This window comes from Schistosoma haematobium, chromosome 3 (genome assembly GCF_000699445.3).
Source record: "Schistosoma haematobium chromosome 3, whole genome shotgun sequence".
In the NCBI taxonomy this organism is placed as follows: Eukaryota; Metazoa; Platyhelminthes; class Trematoda; order Strigeidida; family Schistosomatidae; genus Schistosoma; species Schistosoma haematobium.
The window spans coordinates 16,150,820-16,178,144 of NC_067198.1; the positions used below are offsets into that span (position 1 = coordinate 16,150,820).

The window sequence follows — 27,325 nt, forward strand, 5'->3', positions numbered from 1 at the left end:
CGCTATTAAGGTTACTAGCTACGGTGTCTTTTCAACTTTATTTACTGCAACGTTGATATCGCAGTTTAGAATTCTCACACTGTCTGCCTCTAGTTTCTTTTTCCAGATTTCATAAACTCAAGACATTTGTTATCGCTGTTCATTGTGCACTACCTTGGTAATTAAATTTGGGTGAATAGTGTGCGCCTGCTGGGTCGCAAGCTCATTTTCTCTTTGTTTTCTTTTTCAGCTCCCCTAACTTACACTACTTTGCATACAGTGCTAGCACACAAAGCAAATACTGGCTGAACTCAAACTACTACAATTGGCAATAGTTGTATTTAAAGGATGTTCGATCAAACAATTACTGATTGATTAGTTTGACCAGTTCATATAGTCGGTCGATCGCAACTACTTGATAGTTTTTCAATCTGGTAATTTATTCGAATCTTATCGAAGGATTTACTTTTGGAATAATTCCAGCTACTCGTTTGAGCTTCACATTTGTATGGTAGTAATGCAACCGTTAGATGAAACGGACAACGTAAAAGTAGCCGTGCGGTGCCGGCCAATGGATAAAAAAGAAATTGCAATGAACTGCCAGTCTGTGATTTCGGTATCTTGTTTGTCATCCGTGTAAAGTTATGTCACATTGTAGGTGAGTGAATTGGATGGATGTGTGATATTAAAGCGCACAAGTTCATGTGATGACCCTCCAAAGCAATTTACTTTCGACCTTGTTTTCGGTTGTGGAAGTAAACAAACTGATATTTACAACATGGTAGCGAGACCAATTGTTGATAAAGTTTTAGAAGGATATAATGGTACTTATTCAAATATTAGTCATTAGATCTATTTTTGACTTCTAAAGGAACTATATTTGCTTATGGACAAACAGGTACTGGAAAAACATTTACAATGGAAGGGATCAGGTCCGAACCAGAACTGAGAGGTATTATTCCAAATTCATTTGCCCATATATTTGGGGCAATCGCGAAAGCTGATGCGAATACGAGATTTCTGGTTCGTGTTTCATATCTGGAGATATATAATGAAGAGGTACTGTACATTTTCCATATCCAACTCCTTCAATTTGTTCAATTACTGTATCTTTTATTTTAACAGTAAATAAATGATTGGTTTTGTTTCATTATCTAATATTAAGTGTTAACTTTACGTGGAATCGTTCTGTAAATTTTATGGTCAGGCTTTGATATTTTGAGTTTGAGAGCATATTTTAAATACTATATCAGTCATTTTGTTGAAACCTTCCATGGCATTTGAATGTTTCGTGAATAATTTGTTCTTCAGTAATACACAGTAATGTGGTTGGTGTGCATTATACTTTGCGGGTTTTATTTTCGTAAAACTTCTACTTTTGGTTAAACTTTTACTAGTTAAACTGATACTTTGTGTTTACATTGAACGTTCCACTCTCATACCAATTTATGGGAGTGTCAAAACCAAATCTCCGTATGTGCAACCGTAGTGTTTAGATCTTAGTGTGATACCTTGAGAAATGGTTTATTACAAAATAAGTAGAAAAATATCCCGTGCTAGATCCTAAGTCAATAACCATGATATGAAACTGTAAAGTGAGATCTCGTTCTATGTCCGGATGAGAGAAATAGATATTTTAGTTAATTCTATTATTAGTTGTTAAAATTTTATGTCCGCAACCAAGTATTTACCTGTAAAGATGACACAGTTATTCGAAGTTTGACAACGTCTTTACACATAACACCAACCCAGTCAAATCAGAGGTTAGAAATGAAGGGGTTCAAAGATATTTTTGGAAGGCTATTGATAGGTTGAGAATCGTTTGATGTCAGCTGACCAACAGTTACAAGGGATGCGTAGTGCGATGTGCCCACTTGAGATCTGGTGCGGATGCATGACCAAGCACCTTCAGTAAGGTGTCTGCAGTAAAACTTGTGAGGTCAGCATCAATGTCAAAAACGTAGGAACTATTTATTTTAGCCATTTATTTATCGCTACACTGGTTTGATAGTCATAAGAGTATTAGCATCTTTAGTGAAACAGGCCGCATGATCGGATGAAATTTGACGCATAAATTCTTACTTAGGGAGAATACCCTTAAATTTTATGAAAGCATGCAGAAAACTGTAACAGTTGTTGAATTGTATTGCATGTTCATTTTGAAGTCAATGTCTACAACTTTTGTTCAAGAACTTGTGTCAATGTGGTCACATCGATGATGTACTGGTGAATGTCGCTTTAACTAATGTCCACTAATGAACGACTGCTAGAATTAATTTTTGAACACCAACCTTTGAATCATCTGATTAACTAATCTACATCAACTTTGAGCTCAATCTTAAAACTACGTATTGTTTTGTACGTTTACAGACTATTCACAAACAAGATTGGAGAAGATTTACTTAGGAATAACAGTTTATTGACGTAAGTAATACCAAGAGTACTAAGATTATACCCCGCTGGGATCTACTTCTTACGGGTTTTTGTCCAACTACCATCCCATATACTCTCACTCTCTACCTTCCACGAAAGATAATGTTTCTAAATCAATCTTTCACCTTGAATTTAAGAGGCTTTTCCGTAAGCCCCACATTACAAACGCCCCATCAAATCCTTTACGGAAGTTTGTGAATGTTATCAGCAAAAAGGCAAATAAATTTAGTCACCAATTAGTCCCCTCTCACAATAAGAACGTTTGTCAGGCAAAAATGGCCATTAGTAGGACCATTTTGTGCTTCTATCGGCAAATTTTGTTACTCTATGTTACAGTTGAGCCTAGTCTGGACTAGTTTTTTAAGATCAATGCTACTATACCAGTTGAGCTGACAGATCGATAGTTACACCTGGAATGTCCATTTCCATCCCTGAAAATGTGGCTAATTAGATTATCATTTTAGTATTTCAATAGAAACGCAACAAATAATTTCAGAAGTAATTTAAAAGTGTTTGTGAGGAACACAGCGCCTGGATGTTATTCACCAGTCTAGTGACATATGCATTCCACATTAAGCAAGGCCACATGGTAGTCTGTCTATATATATATATATATATATATATATATATATATATATATATATATATAATATTATGATTTCGGTAACCAAACTTTCTTTACAATCTCCCTTGGTTTAGTTGAGCAGATTCAGTAATAACAGCGTGACTGATGTCCACCAGATAACATTAACAGTTGTAATTGCTTACAACATGACGTTTTCCATTTACTGATTGATATTTTTACTGTTCTTAAGACTTATTTTGGCGTTATTTATATATTAGGCACTAGAAAACGTAAACTAAAAGCGAACAAATATGGTATTTTAGAAAATATTGTATTGCTATGTATTTCAATAGAAACCCTTAAGCTTTTGCTTATTTATAAAATGTTCATTTCTTCTATACTTTGAGAACAGTATTTTTTCTATCTCTGTCCATTGTTCCTCGTTACAGGTTCCTCCAGAAATTCATTGTTAATTGAAGTGTTATTTAAATCTTTCGATTTTTCTTTATCTGAATCTTCTCATCATATAGATTTTATCAAGAATTTCCAAATAATAACTCTTATACTAAAAAGGTTCGAAATTAAGTGAATTTTTGTGGTGCTGTCTATTTTTCTTTGGTAAACTTCTAATTACCGATCACGCATTTACATATCAAAAAGATTACTTTCCTTTTTCTTCTTCATCGGAGACTTACTTTATAGCTGAGATGGTTTTACTCAATTGTCTGCAAACCTCAAGCTTATTTGCTTTGTCTTCTATTACAACAAACGTGTTTTGTCTTCATCGACGCTGAGAATAAAGCTTTCAAGTCATTTAACCAATTAACTACCTGTTGATTAGACTAGAAAATATCGTATATAATGAAAAATTATGGTCAAGTGATTTCATCGCTACCTCTTATTTATAGATTTATTCATTAATCTAGAACATCATAATCGTTAAGCAGTTTAGTAACTGTTCACTCAAGACGTATCGAAAAGTCTTTTCATCCATAGCTTCCACTGATATATTTTTTTGTATATGTAGCTACTGGTATTAATAAAAAAACGCAATTTGATTGAAACACCATAAATTTTTATTTTTTGTGATACTGATATCTGTGATTTGTTGAATTGTAAACCAATTAGCAAAGTCATGATAAAAAGTACTTAAAGTGGCAACTAATATAAATTATTTTATTTACATCTTGAAATGATTTTACCGACACTACCAGTTTTGACAAGACAAGAATTTCCTCAAATCAAATCTAGAATTCAGTACTAAACTGAATGAAACTCAATATCTGATTTGGACCACCTGATTTTTCAGAATCCAAACAGTCACCTACAATCATGCATTCTGATTATGTTACCTTTATTAACTCATTTTTCTATCCAAATATCTATTCACAAACAAAACATCCTTTAAACGTTTGTATTGATTACATATTAATATACATAGTCTATCGGTTATTATAAACATTGTTCTATCCATGTTAAAGATATTTATTTTGATAATTAACCGAATATCAATTTGTTGCTGTTAAATCGGAGAAGATATCTGTCGAAATGAATACTTTATTTATAAAATTATGTATAATACTAGTCTTTTTATTTACTCCATAGGTTAGAGATATTCTTGGAAAAGATCAATTTGCACGTTTGGATGTTAAGGAGAGACCAGATATTGGTGTGTATGTTAAAAATCTATCTTCGTTTGTTGTACACTCCCCAAATGAAATGGATAAATTGATGTCATTAGGAAACAAAAATCGTAAGATTTTATCACAATTTTATTAAAAGTATGATTAATCAGGACATTTAATTTCCTGATGGGAAATTTTACTGATATACAATATATATAAGAAAAGATGGATGATGGCTAGCACTGGAATCCAGGACGCACATTTCGTCCCACTTTGGATTTGTCGGCCGAATGTACCTGCATCACAGAGTTGATGTTCACTCCGAGACTCGAACCCAATATCCCATCGCGTTATCCACTTATCTACTGAGTCTAGATAGTCACTCGCTTGTGCAATGAGATGAAGCTTAATTCATTCGTGCATTGGTTGTTTGAATCTTCCTACTGATGTTTAGAACTGTAATTGATCATTCTCTTATTGACATATGTGCATCCTGTGCGGATTACCTCAATTATGTCTTAAGTCACAAGCATTATAAACAAATATGCTTGTAACTTAAGGCAATAATCGAGAAAATACGCACATGATGCATATATGTCAATTAGAGACTGATCAATTGCAGTCCTAAACATCACTGGGAAGATTCAAACAAATAATGCAAATGAATATATCATATATATCTAATAAAATACGTTTAAACAACCATGGTCAATTTGTTTACCAATCTTTTTTTATCAGACTTATTTATATATTATTGAACCGTTGAGTAAGTAGTGTTGAAGTTAAAAAGAAGTTTACGATGGATAAAAACTAATCAAGAAAATTAACAGCATAAATCAACTGTCTGTTTGAGCACATTATATTGGAATAAATAAGAACAGATTGAGACGAGCAAATCATAAAGATGATTCTATCGCTTTCTAAATGCTGTTTCAGAATATGTTCATCTATGCGGACCAACTTCTATTTCATAGCCTTGTTATTGTCTTATGTACAAGTTTCATATCGCGGTAGGGAAATTTACGAAATATTTCACATGTCGTTCAATATTCCAAATAGTTGGTTGGAGGCAGAAGTATATGACTGTAACTTTGTTGAATAAACTAGACGTCTAATATAAATCAAACTCACCGACTTATTGTCGATAATTCGACATTTTAAATCATGCTCATAATCTTGGAATTATTCATTTTGTTTTCTATTGTATACTCATTAAACAACTTGATCTATAAATTTTTTACCGAAAAATTTTTCAGCGGTAGACTTTATGAAAGTGAGACATGTTTATGACAATTCGCAAATAAGCTAAAAAAAAAACCAGTTCTTTCTAAGTATTCACGGGTCAGACAAATAATATAATGCATGAATGCACCAAAAGATATCGGTATGGTTATACAAACTTATTCGTTCAACACTGGAATTCAAGCGATGTGCTCCAGTTTATTTGACATCCCTAACGCCTTCACTTATCTTGACATTGTGCAACTTTACGTGACGTGTTCAATTCTGCCCCATTCATCAGATAAAACACATTATACTGGAGTTTTTCAGCCTTCTTTGGTTTACTGAATTCCTAACTATATTACTTTTGTTTCTTACTTTATAAAGGTGTAACTGGTGCAACTAATATGAACGAGCATAGTTCACGTTCACATGCAATTTATACAATAACAATTGAATGTAGCGAACATTCGGAGAAGAATAAAACATTACTTCGTCAAGGGAAATTACACTTAGTTGATTTGGCCGTAAGTAGAGTTTTAAAGAGCTTAATTTAATTTCTGACAATAAACTGGCTATACACACAGATAATCTTTTGGTGTACAACAATAAACAATCAAATCAATTTGGAAATCCCCACAACTATGAGTATCACTACGGTTGAAATTTATGGAAAATTCTTCTCAAACTTATCCTTTATCAATTACGAAATAGGGTCACTCTTTAAATAATTAGTAGGAATAATATTTCTTTGTAATAGGTGATTAATGAATCCCAAATAAGCGGCCACTGTATTTATACCTAGTAAGTACCTTAAGAAAACATGGTGTTCTGATTAATATCCATAGATTACGAAACATAAAAAAACTGGTATTTTTGTATCTGTTCTCGACATAGAAAATGAAATACATGTAATAACTTCCTGTTTCATCTGTTTGAAGAGCTGTACTTTACCTAGTCAGTAAAAAACGATCAAAGATAGTGGATACATCGCTCACATGCATAAATCCTACCTAAATTACATGTTAATATCCATCTTATTCATTACCTTTTACTATTTCATAAAGAATTGTCTGTTGCAATCTAGGAACACAATGTTACTAATATTTGATGATGTTAACATTCGCGTAATCGATGAGATTTCTTGAATGTAGCAAGTAAATTATTACAATCTATTGTGTCCTTAGCTTGTACGATTATCGTGAAATGCGATTACCAATTTAGATACGCTGACTTATACGACCAAATTAATGACGCATACACCAGTACGGGTAGCCTAGAGTTCTAATTGGTTTTTTTCCAGCTAGCCCTGCCGGTTAAGTCCAGAACGCCCATCTCAGCCTCCACGATATTATTCATATATTTCAGTCAGTAAGTAAGTAACAACGTAGAACTTCGTACGTACGTACGTCAGTTCGAGTTGCCACACCACATTAGCACAGGGATGCAGTGGTCGATTCAAATACCGTAGTGGTAGAGGCAATAAGAGTATAAGCAGTAATCGGGAAGATTAGGGTTTGGAGATGTTATTTAAAGAGTATAATCCAGTGAAATAAATTTGGGAAGAGAAAAAAAAGAGACAAGGAGGAATAAGGAGATCAAAATTCGGGAGAACACAAAGAGTGTATGCACCTGCGCCATTGCAAACGATTTTGAGCCATGTCATTCAGGGTCTCTAACCATCGGTTGCTATCATCTCGTGGTCCCCAACCAGGTAGTCTACACCTACTAACATGACTCAGTTCACTTGTCAGTGATTTCATGAACTTGTGCCATGTTTTGGTCTGGCCGCCCCTTGCTTTCTTCCAACTTACTCCTATACCACTGAACATCGCACGTCGAGGCAGTCGGTCGTTGGGCACACGTAACACGTGTCCCAGCCATCTCAACTGATGAAGTTTCACTACGTCATCAATTAATTTGCCAACCTTACCTATTACCCGTTTCCTAACAACTTCATTACTTACTCGATGGTCTCAGGATATACGAGCAATATTTCGAAGACACCTATGATCAAATACTAGTAACTTACGAATATCCTCCACTCTTACCGGCCATGTTTCACTGCCATAAAGTAGGCGGAACGAACTGCTGCGCACTAAACCCGTCCTTTGGTTGATAGACGGATATCTCGCCTACGCCATAAATGACGCAAGTTAGTCGAGCCTTCTGTATCCGTGCTGAGATTTCGTCACACACCAGACCACAAGGGTTGATGAGACTTCCAAGATAAGTGAAGCTATCGACACACTCAACTACTTCACTCCCTATCACTAGTTCGGGTGTCGATGTAACCCAATCCTGAAGTAACATTTTGCATTTCGAGGGAGAGAATCGCATCCCGAACATGCTTGCATTGTTGCTTAGAGTGGTCAGAAGACTCTGCATTGTGTCAGCGTCTTCCCCAAATAAAACTATGTCATCTGCATATTCTAAGTCAACAAGTGAACCTCCCGGTACAAGTTCAACCCCTGGAAATCTAGACGAGGAAAGTGTTATCTCTAAAAGTACGTCGACGACAAAGTTGAACAAGAATTGAGAGAGTGGGCAGCCCTGACGAACACTACTTGAGGTAATCAATTCTGATGACAGATCGCCATAAACTCTCACTCTACCAGTTGTGTTCGAGTAGAGAGCCTTTATAAGGTTAATGTGCTTCTTTGGTACTCCTTTCAGTGACAAACACTGCCATAGAACCTTACGATCGACAGAGTCGAAAGCTGCTTTAAGGTCGAGAAATACTACCATTGTGGGGCGTCTGAACGTGTGTCTGTGTTCTAGAACCTGACGTAGTGTGGATATCTGGTCTATACAACCACGTCCAGGTCGAAAACCGGCCTGGTTTTCTCTAGTCTGCATTGGTTAAGCGTCGGAGTATTATTCAAGTCAATATTTTAGACACTATATATGTCAAACTGATTCCTGTGTGATTGTCACAAGAGGTCTTTTGTCCTTTCTTATAGACTGGTACAATCAGTGAGTGAGACCAGTCAGATGGGATTACGTCCAGTTCCCAAATTCTACCTAAGATCTCAGTTAATCTCACTGCTAATATTGAACCACCATCCTTAAAAATCTCAGGGGTAATCCTGTCAGGGCCTGCTGCTCTCCCTCGCTTCAGATTTCCTATGGCTTTTTCAACTTCATAAAGGGACGGAGGACCTACATTAACTTGCCATTCAGGTTGGCTGGAGATCGTGGGAAACCGAAGTGTGGCTGAAGACCAGTTGGATTGATCCCTAAAGTGTTCTTCCCATCGATCCAATCTCCTGCATTGAGAATGTATAATATGTCCATCTTTCTCTGAGATTGTTTCGCTAACGGTCGGGTTCCTAATACCGGTTTCCTTAACAAGTCTGAACAATTGTCTGCTATTACCTATTGCCGCTGCCTTTTCCATCTCTCTTGCTTTCGCTACCCACCACTGTTCACGATCATTGCGTAGACTTCTTGTCAGCTTGCGCTTAAGCTGACTCCGCTCTTCATTATATTCAGAGCCAGGTAGAATGAGTTTCCGAGCATTTATCAGTGCGGTAGATGCTGCTGAGATCCAGTGTTGCTCCCTAACCTTGTGGTTTACAGTACTAGCAGATATCACTAATGTTTCCACAGCTTTTCGGATATCATTCCATGCTGCCTCGGGGTCTTCTTTCGAGCCCCTCCATCGGTGGCTGATAGCGATGTGATCTATTTGGGTCCAACGTTGGGACGAATTAGGGGGTCTCCATGTTAAAAGATGTTTTTGTTTATGCTTAAAGTTAGTATTTACGAGAAACAGGCGGTTATTTGAGCATAGCTGCAACGAACAGTCGCCATTATTTGTTCTTTGAGCCACGACAACATAAGATCCACCCAGGTGTCTTTCCCTATCGCTTAGTTTACCTACTTGAGCATTAAAGTCCCCAGCCACTATTACTACATCAGAGCGCCTAGCTTTTCGGAGAAGGTCGGAAAGCTTTCTGTAAAACTCATCTTTTACATCATCTGAGCTGCAGTCAGTGGGAGAGTAGGCAGAGACGACGAAGAGGCACCGACGAGTGTCCCTATCTTTCTGAGTCCTTACTGTTCCGTTTAGTCGGACAGCGCACAAACGAGTCTACTGGGATTCAGTCTAAGAGAGCTAGTTCTGCCCTAGGACTCAATGCTATACCTACGCTGGCGAGGCCACGGAAAGCAGAATATGGGCTTCCAGATACACGAAGTGTGAATCGAGTCGGTTCTTTACTTTGGCATGTTGAGGTCAAGTGAATGACGCTACTCGGATCCTGTATGCGCGTTTCGGAGACGCAGCACACATCGATGGCGCGGGATTCTAAAGTCTTAGCTAAAGAAGCCTGCTGTCCTATTTGGCACAGTGTTCGTACGTTAAAAGCTCCTACGTGTAGTTTAGAGTGTGGTTTCAGGAGACCAGGAATATTGTTCCGCGTACTCGAATCGTTTGCCCTAGCGGTGCGAGGTGATAAAGAGACGTGAGGAGGGCTAGTCATGGAGATAAGAGAGGTATTAGGAGGTGTAGGAAGGATTTGAATGTGACCAACTTGGTCTCGTGTGCTGTTACGGGTATGAGGGCTGATGTCACTTCCCGGCTGCCCACACCGTGGAAGGGTATTTCTTGAGGAACCTGAAAAAGAAGTCGGAGCGTGACCACAGAGCCCAAGGGACAACTGCTTGAGGCCGGTCGCGCACGGCCTTTTCGTGGAAGGTTTTTAGTGTGTTAGCTCCGTTCTTCAAAGGGCCTTATCGCCGGAGACGGAAATCCGTGAGGTAAGGTGAGGTGTGACATTTTTAGGGTCAACCTTTTCTAACCACACCCCTCCTGGTGGGAAGGCAGCATCACTGAAGATGCTGGTTGTCCGAGAGAACCACCTTACTGTCGTCACACCCCTCTAAAGTCAGCAGTAAGACTTCGCCCTCAGACCTTGAGTTGCTGCTTTTAGTCTTACCGTTCTCCAATCGACCTGCCTGGCATGGTAGAACCTACAGGAACATATGTTCCAGCCAATATAGCTCGGTTGATTCATCACGATAGGCAAGCCCGACCACCGCGTCAAGGTAGCAGCTTCGGTCGGGATCATATATTTCAGACATACTTGATTTACATACAAGCAAAATCAGACCACATCACACCATAACATGGAAAATAACATTTGTACAAGATCAAACCAAAAGTGGTTGTGATTATGAGAAACCGTGACTAATAGATTGACAATAACTTGAGAATAGTAAATCATATGCATTAGACAATGGGTCAATTAAGAGCTTATAATAAGAGGAATATAAATATATATAGTTTAGTTACTTAACAATTATACACTAAGAATATATATATAGTACCAGTCCATAAGTAGATCTCAACAGTTACCATCCATTATTCTCGTCTGTTATTGTTTGGATATGTACAGATATCTGTTGTTTGGATGACTGGATATAGCTTACGGTAAATTTAGTTATGAACTACTGCCAAATCAATCTTTTCCCGTTTTCACATTACCTAATAGTGTAGAAAAATTGGCATTAAGCAATGCCATCATTTTATAAAATTATTTCATACTATATTAAGGTAAGACTACTGTGAGTTTAATGACAAAATGTATCGACCATAAAGCTAAGCAACATAAAGTTCCAAGAACGTTGAAAAAGATATCAATTCTGAAATTCTTCAGCATAAATGTTTTAAGTGAAAACAAATGATATATTTGCGAAGACTGATTGAATTATGTTAGTTCCACAAGTACTTCAAAACAATGGTTCAGTCAATATATTTATGTATATGAATCTCAAATTTCATTGTATATAATAATCGATTAAATGTACCTCACCAGTTTGCTAGGAAACTAATTTTTTATAGACAGTCATGATGATTACCACTATCATTATCATAATTACTATCACTATTATTATTACTGTCACGATTATTATTATTATTATTATTATTATTATTATTATTATTATTATTATTATTAAAACAACCGTACTCTTTGAACATACATTCTAACTCTTTGTATACAACATTTTAGGGATCTGAAAGACAAGCAAAAACTGGTGCAACTGGAAAACGTTTACAGGAGGCGAATAAGATAAATTTATCGTTAACTACATTGGGTAATGTGATTTCTGCATTGGTCGATGGTAAATCAACACACATACCATATCGTAATTCCAAATTAACCCGACTATTACAAGATTCACTAGGTGGAAATTCTAAAACTGCTATGGTAAAATCACTCGTAAAATATCTTTACTCTTCATATGTATTCATTCATTTTTACTTGAGTTAATAATAAGTATTAAAATACTAAAATGGTTTTAGTGATAGTAGTTTTTGAAATCGTTATTAAGATGAATTCGTTCGTTTATGTTGTGGAGTTATATAGGGGTTTTAATTCTGCTCATGAAAATCTGTGTGCAAAATATACCAGAAAGGTAAACACATGTCTTAACAACCACAAAAATTAACTTATTATTCGGTGTCTGAAACAATTATGATGAGCTAATAAATGTTAAAACTTTTGTGAATAATTTGATTAGACCAATGTAATATAGCTAAATCAAGAGATTTGTAGTATAACTCCATGGTAATAATAAACAATACCTATCCAATTCTAGATAAATTTTGACACAATATTATAAAATTTATAATTGTCGAGCTTAATTATTAAGATGACTAAATATATATGCAGAATGAAGACTTTTTTGAATATGCAGATCGCTTTTTTTCGAAACAATCTAATTCAAACTGATACATTGTTGTAATTCAACCCAAGCAATTCTGGAATCTGGACAAGCACACTGCATTTAGACCATTGAGCTGGAATCAAATGTGTTATACACCTATCATCCAGTGGCCTGCTGTTGAACCTAATCGATTAACAGTTTCTCACTAGAACTTCACCTCGAAACTTGTTAGATCCCGATAAGCATAATGAATGGTAACTTTGAGATTCATTTATGGACCAATACTAAACGTATATTTTTATCGTATAATTGTTAAATAACTAAACTATTCATATTCATATTCCTCTTATTATAAGCTTTATTTTGACCTATGAACTATTAATATAATTGTTACCATTCTTGAATCATGCCTTGTCTATTAGTCACTGCATCCCACATTCACAGCCACATTTGGCCAGATTTTGTACAAATGTTATTTTCTATTTTATGGTACGTTGTGGTCTGTTTGATTGGTATATAAACTCAGTATGTTTGAAATAAATGATTCATTTTGCAGAAGCTGTGATTGGTGTTCAGGAGTCAACTGTCTGGGCTAAGTGGGAAGCAGGCCTAATCAGATCTCTAGGTTACTCGCACGTGTTTTACGCGTCCTTGGTCCGATCGATAATTCACTGCTCTCTGATTGTCGGTATTATTACGTTATACATTAACAAGGCACGCAGTCCACAAGTTATAGTCATTCAAAACTATTTGATTATTACTGAGAAGTCTTATATTATTACAGTACCTCCAAAGTAACTATCTATTTCCATAAGATATAAATATTTGCAATTATTATTAATGTAATAATATCATTCGACACCTTTTCTCGACAATTTTAAACTTCAGATAGCAAACATATCACCAGCCGATTATAATTTTGATGAATCATTGAGTACGTTAAGATATGCAAATCGGGCAAAAAATATAAAGAATAAAGCGAAGATAAATGAAGATCCAAAAGATGCAATGCTACGTCAATTCCAAAAAGAAATTGAACAACTCCGTAAACAGTTGGAAGAAGGTAAATAAAAAGGAAGACTTACAAATAGAGAAACACAACTTTTCCCCCTCATAATAATCCATGAACATCTAATTAATCCTTAAACATATGATCCCGAAATTTTCGTTGTTCACACCTGACATGTCACTTCGTTGTGTGACGTTGTTCTAAATATAAACCTTCAATAAAGTAAGCAGTAAATTTCTTAAATAGAAAAGTACTTGAATAAAGATCGTAGGGGACTATGACTTGGGAAACGAAGTAAAATAACGGTTCGTACATTGAATAGTCTTTAACCAATAAGTTTAGATTTAGTGTATTTCCTAGAAACTTCAATAAAATATCAATGGATATGTTCGTAATTAGAAATGTGTCTTACCACTACAATATTCAAATAATATGAGCATCACTTAGTAAAGTGTTCACTTGTAGTTGTATTTCTCTAATGTATCGTACATGTAAGAGTCCGACTTGCTGTTAGAAGCAATTCAGTTATAAAGTTGCTCTTGTGATTAGTACTTTCCAGCAACCTCTGCTCATAAATAACCTTACATTCTCTGGATTTTGCCATGGGAGCTAATTATCGTGTAACACAGATTGTTTTGTTACAAAACCTGTTAACGAAACACGTTATTCATTCAGCTTATACCAACCCTTCCCTAATCAAGCAGTTAAAAACAACCACTTATTATAAGTTGGTGACAATCTGTTCAATTAATGAACAAAAATTCAAAGCTACACTATCATTTTAAAGCTCTAAACTGAATTCAAGAAGTTTGTATAAGTATATCAAAAGCTAGTAAAGTGAAATGAAGAGTTTAATTTATTATATAATCCAAGTATATAATCCTACTGTAATAAGAAGTATGTTGATGTTTTTTCCATTTCTACAAAAAATAACATGCTTTTCAAGGTGGCATACCTTCAGACCCAACAAATGCGGAAGAAAAAGATAGTGATGATGATAATAATGGAAATGGTACAATCGATCACAATGATCAAGAAAACAGATTGAAGAAATCAAAAGGAAATACAGCAAAACTGAGTAAACAAAAAATGGCTGAAATTCAACGTATGATTGAAGCTGACAGACGTAAGTTAGAAGAAGAGAAAGATATGGCTATAGAGGAACGAAACCGTATTCAGGTAAATTAACAAGAACTCTGTCTTTCAGGTGACCTTTAATCAGTACAAGACTTTGTCTTGGATAAATAAATGTTTTAAAACATAATAAAAATTACTCTACGTAAAATTATAAAAACATTTTTCTTCTTGAACTACTGCAAAACCATGAATGCCTAAACTAGTAAAGTTTCATCATCATAAATAACCAGACATTTAATAAGATAAAAAACGTCTAGAGATTTGAGAAAAAGAACCTCACACTTTACGTCGATAAAGTAGATCATAGTTCATTCAAAACACAATAACCGAAAAAGCACCACAACCTATTTTCTCTATGTGACTAAAGAAATAGATTTATATAAAAATAATATTTCACTCTAATGTGGTATAACATGCATTATTTTATCTGGTTAAACACATTTACAGGAAACATTACTACTCATAACAGTGAATTAAGGTAAATCAGTTGTATCTACATTAGAATCACTGAAACTTGCATTCAGCAATCATTGACAAATTAAATCCTAATTGTTAATTTGTCAGCATGTTTGAAGACTTTGTAAATTAATGATAGGACATTGTTAACCCTGCAAAAGAAAACAAATTTTATCACTTAAAACGACATAAAGTGCTACTCAATGAGAAATCATATTAAACCAGCAAAACGATTCTATTAGGTAGTTATTTTGTCCCAGTAAGGGACTTCTCAGCAATAAACATGCTACCCCAGAACCTTCAGAATTATTAGTGAGCAGTATTACCTTCGAACCACTAAGTCAGGACCCGGTGGTCTACAGTTCATACCTCATTTAATTCGTGATATCAAACGACTGTCGCTGACATCCATTTAAACTCTGACGAGGTTGTACTCGACTAGTCACGAATTACCAAAAAAACAGAAAAGTATAAGACTTTTCAAGTTAAAACTTTTGTTTCAAGAAAGGGGAAGTATGGGATTGTTAAGACTTGAGAATTCCAAATTGATATCACCTACCATATTGCTAGTCGGACCAGTGACCAATTTTACGAATCTACACAACCAATGAACGACAACCAAAGCCCTAGCGCTTATTGGTTATCGAACCCCTTTCTAACCCAGGGCCAATCAGAAGACGATGATCTTGTCTGAGAACTCACGTAATAATATGCTGAGAATTCCTAATCATACAGCACTCCATACAAGAAATTCCCATAAGTGGTAGAAGAAAATATTACATAATCAATCGGCAATAATTAAGGGACGGTAAAATATCTAACAACAGTCAAAAGGTCCACTGGACGTTTACAGTAGGGGAAACATAGAAATGTAACAATATATTTATCTATTAATAATGCAACAAAGATATAATTAGTAACAATCCAGAAAATAGCTAAGAGATTTTCAACTTTCCCAATATTCGTTCTGTTATAACAAGGAAAAACAATTTCTCCCATTTCACAAATTAAAATTCATTCAAACACATTGAATATTCATACTTCTATTGTTAAATAATAACAGAAACATCTTGAGACCAAAGAAAACGAATTAAGACAAGTTGAAGTAACTCGTAATAATCTAACGAAACGTATGGAGGCATTACAAAGTCGCATAATTGTTGGAGGTGAAAATTTATTAGAAAAAGCTGAAATACAAGAAAAATTATTAGAAAAATCAGCGATTGAATTACAAAAACAACAATTACGTGCGGAACAATTACATCAAAAATTAAAAGAAAAAGAGGAAGAACGTATCAATATTGAAGAAAAATATAATAATCTACAGGTAATTTGTTCGATGATATTTACCTTGAAAATGTTGATGTATGATTAATGGTTTCTTTCATTTGTAAACTTTACTAGTTTCATTTAATAAAAATAACGAACAGATTCGAAGTAAGTGACCTGTAGAAAATAATATGTACGTGCAAATATCCCGAAGAACAGAAATGATTCAAATAGTTGTCAAATGATGATATTTTGGGTGGATTGTTCAAGTCGTTAGGACAGTAAATACTTTTTTTCTGTTGAACATATTAGAAATCAAGATTGTATTTGTTGGGATATTCAGAAAAATATCCCCGAAATTATTCTGTTACGTCTAACGCTATCCTTGGACATGAAATGGTATTATTTTCTTATTGGTCAATATTTATATCACCTGTCGTTTTCCTACTGGTCAATATTGTACAATGTTATTTTCTATTTTATGGTACGATGTGGTCTGCTTGATTGGTATATAAACAGAGTATGTTCGAAATATAACGTTTCATATCTCAGGGGCTGAGACTTGCGTTCTGGACTCAACTGGCTGGCCTAGACAGGGAAACGGGACCAATTAGAACCCTAGGCCGTTTTTACGTGTTTACGCGTCTTTGATCCGATCGTTAATACGCTGCTCCATAATCTGCGGTTCACAGTTACAACAGTATTAAATGCGTTAGCTATTGACCCTTCTTCCTTTATAGTTTAAAAAGTTCTTTTAGATTATTTAGTCTTCTTGTCAGAAATGCATTTTTTTTCTACTTATTAGGACATTTCGAATCTAAATGTATATCATTTTTGTCATAAGTAATCTACCTAATTTTAATTTGTATATATTGGTTGCTTGGATCTTCCCATTGATGTTTAGAATCACAATTGATAAGTCTCTTTTGGCATATATGCATCCAGTTGACCAGTCCCAAATAAAATGAAATGCGCGTCATGGATTCCACTGCTAGCCACCATTCATCTCTGATTAAAATCTACCTACCTAATTATCAAAACAAATCTTAATAGTGATATTTAAATATATAATCTCTTGCTTCAACCTGATAGTATACGGGGCTTGGGTAGATATGCAGAACATAGCATGCTAAACAATACTTGTACAAATAATTCTGAGGATAAAAAACAAAACTGATTAGTAAATCCAGGATTTTACACAGAACCATTTCTTTTTTCTAGATTTCTCCCATACATGCTAAACATTAAACTAATCGAATTTAACAGTATACTTGACAGTAGGATAACTGTGAATGTAAACCTTATGTTTAACTACTCAAATCAAATTACCTAAAATATGATCGCTACTATGTATATATATTGTTGTAATCATACACCATAAGAGATCAAACGGAAATCTCTCAGACCTCGTAGCTTACATAATAATCAATTTATATATTTTTACGAATATATGACTTATTTGATAATCAAATCTGCCAATATCAAATTGATGCAACTATGGACAAAAAGTTGTATGTTAGACATCAAGCACGAAATAACATAGTGTAACTTTTAATTGACAATATTCCGTAGTTATTATCGAAGTGATAGTTTTACACATAGAGTTTCAGTCAAATAAAGTATTTTCACAGTTAAATCTAAAATAATATTAAACAATTTATGTAAAGCTTCTTTGTTCATAAATTTGAATGAATATTAATATTACCAGTAAGTGTTAAATATAAGCATAACTCTTTATATTAACAATTCCTATACGACTAATAACTTAAAACTCTAACTTCTGGAAAGTCATCTTCAATAATTTGTTTTGATACAACACAACTACCCATTTATATGAAATAGTTCCTTCAAAGAGACGTTACTCACTCAAGAAATAAAGTTTGACATTATTTAGTTGTATAATTTTTAAGCACTTAGCTGTGAACGACAATGAATCGTCTATACTACTGAAAATCGAGGTTACTAAAATTGATACATCTTTGTTCAAGTTTTTGCATTAAATTATCTGTTTGTAATTTACGATATGGTTATTAAAAATGTACTGTCAAATTAAAAAAAAGCTGACGTTGATAAATGCTACTCTAATTGCCAACATAGAAAGATAAAAGGTCCTATGCCATGCTACACATTCACTCAGTCATCATCAACTCCAGCACAAAAATGTATTGGTCTGTTATCACAAGATAATAGGCGGAGAGGATTTAATTTCAAGTACAATAGAAAATCTAAACATGAGAGATTTAGAAAAAGATATAGGATGAATACAACTGAGTTTTATTTTGCACCATGTCACCCAACGTCTCTAACCATTTTTTAAAATTATTGCGCGACACCTTTCTGTAATTAAGAAGTCTTCTCTATTTTGCACTACACCTTACACGAATGTTCCCTCTTTGTAGGTCTTACAAAATTGTGAGATCGTAATAAATTTACAAGTACTCCTACGGCAGGAATTACTTAAACTTATGTCAAGATATAACTATTCACAATTTGTTTTCCAACTTATCGGTAGCTTACGGACAGCTCCAAATTAGTAAATTGCTAAAAGGTCTGCCTCTTTGTGTTATATCTGATGTAAATAGCGACTGAATTCATTGGCGAATATTCAACTGAACATACATGCAAATGATTCACTTCATTTATACGAATAGCTCTATCCATACAAATCATCGTAAGCAAATGGTTAGTACTCATGCAGATCTCTTCGATTTAATTATGTACAGTTTAATTATTTGAACGATTGTACATTATAGTAGCAGAAGAATAAACAAACTAAATTATTTTAGAATTGTGGATAGATTTTTGACCATAATATTCAGATCACCTGTTTTGTTAACATATATAATATTAAAAACTACAAATATAAGTACTTCATGTAGTTATTTGTAATACTATACTTAAATTTGCACATTATGGTTGTGAGCAATTATGATCACTGGCTCTGACTTTCTTCGACGAGCTAAAGTCCTCAGATTTAAATTACTGAAAATTGTCAAATGATGTAACTCGTAACTGTCTCTGATTGATATTTATTACTTCCAGCCACTCATTCATCCTATATGTTTTACATCACTACACTTGTAATTACTGGTTATTGTAATAGTATCAAACTCAGGAAACTGAGTGACCCAATTGTTTAGGTTTTAGTAAAGATGCAGAATTAAATCATCCCATTAGTCTTTACCTTCCACTGTCTTCCAAATATTGATATGGCTTTAAGCCTTTTATTTCCCTTAAAGCTTAAATCAAAATTTGCTGCGTAGAATAATACTACTTCTTATGCTATGTTAATCGAGATATGCTGATCAGTTTTAATTTTTGTATATGATCATAAACAACAGACTATTTACAAAAAAACTGTTATCATCTGTCTTTTGTTCAAGGGAGATGAGATCTCAGGAAGAATCGATGGGAAAATCAAAGTGACACTGATAAGCTCTCCTGTAGCTTAATTGGTTCATATATATAAGGCTGTTTGCAACTGATAGGAAGTCATGCAATAAAAGAATCCATTTTATTCTGAAAACTTTTCTGTATTTCTCCCGTTTAAAACTCATAATTAACTTCATGTAGCATGATTCGCGACTAAATGAAAACCCACTTCCATTTTGTGTTAAAGGACTATCACTACTATTTATCATATAATCAGATAATTCAAATCGAGGTAACATGAAATAGAACAATGTTAACAACTACGGGCTGATTACCACACGTCATTGAATTACCAACGGAAACTGCCCTGAGACATTATGTTCTTTCAATGACAATTCTGACTTCTAGTTTAAAATTATTTGTCATATTTTCTTGTATTGGTATTATTTTAATAGGCGGCTCTGATTTTTTACTTAATCTAGGAAGAAGCTGCCGGGAAGCGTAAAAAACTACGTAAATTAAGTACAATATATTTGCAAGCCAAGTCGGAACTTGAAGATATGAAAAATGAACACGTTCGTGAAATGGAAGGCTTAGTAGATAATATACATCAATTGGAAAGAGAATTGGCTCGTTATACTCTAATCATCGATCGATTTATTCCACAATCATACCAAGTAATTAATGAAAGGAGCTATTTTTCTGCATTTATATTATTTCTCAGATAAACACATTCTATTATAACGAGGCAACGTTAGACCAATTTTGTAATAAAATCTCGGCTTCTATACAAGTCACTACACTATAATTACTGTTTGAGGACTAGCAACATTACCCGTAATCAACTACTATTTGAAACTAATGAAACCAGTCGACCCCCGAGAATTTTCTTGAAACTCGAAACCATTTCAGGCATAATTAGTTAATCATGTATTAATTTGAACAAACAAAATCAACTCACTTATTGATTAGAAAACATTAGTAAATATCTGATATATCAGAACTGATAAATTTTACGCAGAACAACAAGATAGAGGAAGTTAAAATGCTTACATCCAACATGAGTTTTTATGATTAATTTCTGGAAATTATCTTAACTAGAGCTAATCAAAGTAAAGTGCTAATTATTTTTTAAATGACTGATTCCATGTTAATGCTTTATTTTGATAACGGAATGATGTTTGAATACTAATTAATAAGTATTATCATGGAAGGATACAAAAAGTAATACGTTCTTTATCGTCGCTTAAGTGAAATCGCTTAAATTCTTTAATTCATCGTCTAGACATTTTTTCAACTTTTTTAAAACTTACGATGTAAATTAGATATACCATAATGAGTGTATTGCCATTCTCTACACAGTAACTATTGATTGTTTAGTACAAATCGTCAAATGAGCTGTAGATCAAACTTAATATTTGACAGATCTCGTGGCTTACTCTCTTGGATATGGAGACTAGTTTGAAATAATGTAAGGAATTAGTCAAACACTTAAATTAAAAAAGCCTTAGGTTTTCTAAATCTTAACCACATGTTTACTAATAACCAGAATTTGATCATTTCAAGCTGTATAAACTAAACTATAGATAAATACAATTGCTTATAAATAAGGCTCTACCACTGGATACGATTAGATTCTTTGTGTATTTTAAAGTCGTTTTAAAATGTAATAATAGTACCTAAGTTCTGCTTAGCTTCACTTATTAGTTGTGCATGAGCATCTTAAAGATTGGAAAGCTTTCTTCACTGATAAAGAGCCGATTCGATGTTCCCAGCGCGTCATGATTCGTCAGCTGTCCTTCAGAAGAAATATCTTACATAAGTATTAGGTTATCTTCAATAACTAAAATATCATATTCTCATATAATTCTGTAAAGTCATAATCATGATTCCAAACAATCAAAGTGTATTTACTGAAAGCCAAAACAGGTTAATAGTCCAAACGACAGTTGAATAACTCATCTTTAGCTTACGAAAAGTACATTTATCTGCAATCAGTAAATCAAAAATTAAAAGTTATACACTTGACAGTACTCTAATTTTAATAATACTCAAAGTAATGTTAGGTTTCTTTGGTGACTCATATTTCAAGAATATGACTACGAATCAATCAAAAATCTGTTAGTTTAGCAACAAATTAGAAACACTTGCATATGTGAAACTAATGTTCTTATAAATTAAAAAACACCATCAGTAGTGTAACGGTGGATAATTGAACATTCAAATAATCCGATAAAGTAAACTTTAAGTGTTCAGATTAAGGGATCTGAGTAGCGGACCACAATAAATAAAATAAGAAATAGTTATTTAGAAAAGAAATAAATCACATATAAATAAGATTTCTTGCAGTCATAACAGAACGATGTATATTCCATATGGTAGGAAAAAATCATACTGGAAATGTAATCTATAATTCATCCATGAAAGTTGGATCTACTTGTCGTTCAAATCAGAGACTATAACTGGCAAGTCTGTTTTGAAATGAGTGCAGCCTGCGAGCTTCGCCTGGATATTGCCATCAACTCATTAACATTTTCAAGCAAAGTCGAACAGTGGCTACCAGTGGAATCTAAGACGAGCGTTTCGTCCTGTTTGAGACTCGTCAATCGGGGGTGTGTGCACAAGGTAGTGACTTTCCGGACTCATTAGCTAAGCGGATAATGCGTTTAATGCTTGGAGCGAATTCCACTGGGTTCGAGTCCTGGTTTTAACATCAACACCGTGATTCATGCACATCTAACTGACAAATTCCGAACAGGACGAAATGCGCATCCCGGATCCCACTGCTAGTCTCTACATAGCTTTGCTTGGAAATGTAATCGTCTAGATGTGTAAAACTACTTGCATTATGACATGAGTACATCTAAAAGCAGTAGAAAATGTCATGAAATTTGTTATGTACAATAATAAAAGAAAAGTCTGTCCACTTCATCTCAACCATTGAGGCTTATAAATCTACATTCAAACAGAAACAGAAATAGTTGTGATAGGTCCCTGAGTTCGAAATCAACTCTATATTTAAGCATGTTTTCATATTTAGTTTTCTTTATTCAACTAGAGTACATCACGTATGAGAAGCATTCAAAACAGGATAACTTTTTATTGATGTAGTATGACGAGCAATAGTAGCATACATTGACCAGGTCGAATAATAAGTATTTTGAAATAACATTTCTCAATACTTTGTAGTGCTATCACTTGTGACCAAATTAGACGTTATATGAAGCATAAACGAATCACAGAATCCATACTTTGTATTTCAGGCTCTCATTGAACAAAATGTACAGTGGGACGAGGATATAGGTGAATGGCAATTAAAATGCGTAGCGTACACAGGAAATAATATGCGAAAACCTGAAAAGCAAACACCCGAACCTGTAAGTTCCAGACTTTTATTTTCCTTTAGCAACCATATCGAACAAGTTAAAATAACACTGACTGATTGTAAACTATCAATTCAGAATAGTAACGAACTGTCACTTACATGCATCTCTCTAATATGAAGGAACATAATTGGTAAATTAATTTACTTCAACTACTTGAAACATACAGTGATGATTAAATCACGTCTATAAGTAAAAATGGAACATACTTATTCTAAAAAAAAAGTGGAATAATTTCCGTCAAGTAATAAACCTACACCTGTTTATTGAACTCTCTTCATAAACAAGCAGGACAACTGTATGATTTAATAAAATAGACCTGAAATTGACAGCCATCGTACAAGGGACTTCTGACAAGCCAGAATTGTGAATAATGAAACTAAAGATCTAGGGTATACAACATAACTATGTCGTAACACCCCTAATTCTTCCAAACACCCAGGACAAACATTGAGTAACTATTCGGGTTGGCTCTTTCATTATTTAGTCAAACCAATCTGCACAATTCTAAACTGGGAATTATAATGTCCTTACTAGTGACTAGCTTTGAGAAATTCCCGGAGTTCTAGTGAAAGCCTTGACAAGAGGAGCTAAGCCATGTCAGGTGTGTGGAAGGTACCCACTGAAGGCAATAGATGGTCGCGCAATATTGTGGACTGATCAAAGCCAGACTTGCAAAACATTGAATCGAGACTGAGTTGTCTAGAGGTTAAGCGTCCACACATAAGACCGAAGGTCCTGATTTTAATCATGTGTGGTGTGGTTGTGAAGTAACAATAATGAGTCTCACTCTACCACAAAACGGCCGTCCAGTAATTTCATGTTAGTGGCTGTGTGACTTAGATTGGTTCGTGATTTTAATGAAACTAAACAACCCCCATACTGACATTCTAAGAGCCACAAAACAATTCATCCACTAATTACAATATCATTTAAATATACCCAAAGCTCATTTCAATATATCACAACAATTGTTCATTTTACGAATTCAAAATAACGTCCTTGTTAATCACAAGTCCTTCCACCCAGAATTACCATCTGGTCAAAGTGCAAATAACAAAAACTTGACTTTCAGACCAGTCACAAGATATTTACTGTAAGTTAGCGCTCTATTCTGCTGTTCAACATGATGTTAAAACACACTTCACTATACCAAAAAAGGAACATTTTACTTGAATGCACTATCTGAATGCTAACGCTCCGTCAATCACTAACCAACAGAAGTCTACGCATTCGAAATGATCATTTCGACTGCGAGCTCCCAATTTCGGGGAAAATTTGACCCATTTTGGGGAAGCCGCTATTAACTGGGGAAATGGCACTAAAACCCCTAAGTTTTCCCAGACTTAGAGAGATTCCCCAGTACTTCCCCTTAACCCTGGCAAAACTCATTTGACTTTATGGGTTTCCCCAAACTTGGGAGATTGGAGACCGTTACAACTGGTCACATCTCACTACATTTTTAAGTGATGCAATTGTTATAATTAATCCTCGGAACTTTCCTTCACATTTGATGCCATAAAACATTCCATTTTTTCTCAGTTCAAACAAACTTACAGTTTTGAAACAACCATGAGTTTTCAACCTGCAGGTTGAACGACTGTCCTGCTTGTATTTTATATATTGAATATACCCCACACCAAACTGCTAACGAACGACAAAGATGGAAAACCTTGAGACCGCGAATATGCCAGTAGATTCGTAAAGTCAGATTCCGAACCAGAAACTGTGTTTGTAGTCCTGTACCTAGCACAAATCTACCAGATTTTCCACACATTGATATCTGGATACAATATCACCTTCCTAAGTTTACCATAACACTATGACACAAAAGCTATGCAGCCTGAAGCTAACTGGCTTCTCTGTGATCACAAATACGTCACGAAACGAAGTACGGAACAGAACACGATACTTGCACTTTTGATTTTCTTAGTAGTTCACTTGACACAAACAAATCATGATCGTCGGAATAAGCTTTGAGACAGAGACGATGGGGGTATGACCTCTCGATAATGTGGTCATTGAGGACAAGTCACCACACTGATATGAGTCTGAATAAACGCATTTTAGGTCTACAACCGCTAATTGCAAGTACTCTTCAGAACCCAGTCAGGTGTACATTGTTGAAATCCTCAATCCCGTGTATTAGTTTGGTCTCAGTAATTTGTTTCGGACCAACTGAAATATACGGCTTTGTTTGTTCGCAGACAATATGCGGAGACGTGTCGGATAGTACGTAATAGTCATTGGCTGTCAGGAAATAGCCAATCGTTCGAGCAGAACTAAGTAGGGAGCTACCCAAATAAATCGTAAGCATGAGAGAAATACATACTAACACAAAACAGCTAAATATTGCACTGACAGGGCGTGGACCCAAAACCGTGCAACTTGTAACCCCTTTCACACCTTTGGAAACACAAACAAGCTGTGTACTGTCAACAAGCGCTCTAACAAGGATCACATCAGACCCGTCACAGCCAATATATGTACGTCAGCACCCCAAACCCTCGAGTACTACGGCGACTCCCAACTGACTGCTAGGCGCAAATCAAACTGATTATCTAGGCAGAAGTCGGAATTCACTTTCTGGAATTTTCGTCGTCCCTTCATTTTATATAACTTCTAGTATTCCTAATAAACTGAAACATAACACTGCTTCCTGATTTTTTGTTTACAGCCGATCGATCTCGCACACGTGTACTTGAAATATACGGACATATCGAATTCAGAACCGAGCCAGAAGAAAACTAAACCAACTAGGAAATAAAAGCTCTTCCCCAACAGCCGGTTTTCATTATTCAGCATACACACACAACTTCATACGAATGTCACCCCAGCCCGTGAAGTGTATGTGGAAGTAACCCGTAACTTTCATACCATGTAAACTAGAGGGGACGAAGACCCGACAAACCAAAAGTACCCTAATGCGGTGGTACATACAATATCGCAGGATTTGATGCATTGGCTAGATAGTGCTAAGACAAGCGAAAAACTGCTACGTCTCAAACTAATTCATACATGACTAACTGTGAGCTGAAAAGCATCAAGTGACTACTTTGAGGATGGCCACTGCAACACAATTCGACGTTCTCTAGGACTGATTGATAAACAACCAAGCAGGCACGCAGATTCGGAAAATTATATTCTACTTACTACAGGACGTCTAACCGGCAAAAACTAGTCAATGTTACAAACGCAGTGCATGAGCTAGTCCTACAGCGGAGTCAAACTCATAAACAAACCAGCCCACTGTTTAGATAAAGGCGAACGAACTTCATATAGCCAACGCGCAACCACTTAACGGGTGGTCGTCGTGAAAAAAAGCATTTATTTTAAGCACATTTATTGTAAGACATAACAGGACGAGTCAGAAGTATTTCCTTTTCGCGCCTTCTGTTGATAGCCATCTGAAATTTAAAAAGTATTGACTAGTTAATCAAGTAAGAGTACTCTATGATCAGACGAATTACTGTCATCATTTGTTCAGACGGTAATTCCATAAAACATCACTAAACAAAACTCACCTAAAGTAGATTTCGCGATATTATCTGACACCATGCACGACAAATGACCAAGTACTAAGCGCATAAAAAGTAATCATCGATGAGTCCGGATGTTAGGTAAAATTCATTTCTGACAGCACAACCTGTAACATAAAGAATTCTAATCAGTTGAGTACAGAGCAACCAATTAAATTCAGTTAAATGTTTGTCACCATTTAGTCAGACGGTAACTCCATTACCATCACAAAACAGACTTACCGTATACTAGTCAACTATCGTCAACAGTTCTTTTCGATATGACAGAATCCAATTGTAATGGTCATTACGTTGAAGGATCAGCTACACGAGTTTCCTTAGTGCTAGATACGTAGATAAAATAATTTGTCAGTAATCAGCTCTCATAATCGATATCATATCAGAAAAACCAATAACTAACTGTGAACGCTGGACAAACATGAGTTTGGCTGCTTGTGAACAGTAACTCATTGCGTCACTGAAGGCCAAATGTTACGTTGATAACCCATTCGAAGACCACTAGGATTAGTACAAGTGAGGAAGTCTAACCCCAATAACCTTCGACAGCTTATCAACACAACATTTGTACTTACTCACGGTTAGCTAGTAGCCCTCGTTCGTTCCATCGGTGGTTTGTCATCACACTTACCATAGCGTGGCAGAAGTGACCAACACGGCGACAC

The 27,325-nt window shown here is 35.1% G+C and overlaps 1 protein-coding gene across 3 annotated transcripts; it reads left to right on the forward strand.

Annotated features, from left to right (window-relative positions):
- On the forward strand, window positions 1-27,325 carry KIF3A_1 (Kinesin-like protein kif3a). 3 transcript variants are annotated; one of them, XM_051213140.1, is made up of 14 exons: window positions 1-413; window positions 463-595; window positions 638-803; window positions 851-1,038; window positions 2,350-2,403; window positions 4,583-4,730; window positions 6,211-6,350; window positions 11,841-12,038; window positions 13,387-13,561; window positions 14,454-14,686; window positions 16,164-16,427; window positions 20,224-20,418; window positions 23,005-23,118; window positions 25,802-27,325. In XM_051213140.1, exons 6-14 carry the CDS (start codon window positions 4,697-4,699, stop codon window positions 25,889-25,891), a joined length of 1,443 nt encoding a protein of 480 aa, XP_051069078.1. In that variant the 5' UTR covers window positions 1-413; window positions 463-595; window positions 638-803; window positions 851-1,038; window positions 2,350-2,403; window positions 4,583-4,696; the 3' UTR covers window positions 25,892-27,325. The 3 variants fall into 3 exon arrangements, with proteins under 3 accessions (XP_051069078.1, XP_051069077.1, XP_051069079.1); XM_051213141.1 differs by lacking the exon at window positions 2,350-2,403 and having other exon boundaries at window positions 11-81; window positions 230-413; XM_051213139.1 differs by lacking the exon at window positions 2,350-2,403 and having other exon boundaries at window positions 14,454-16,427.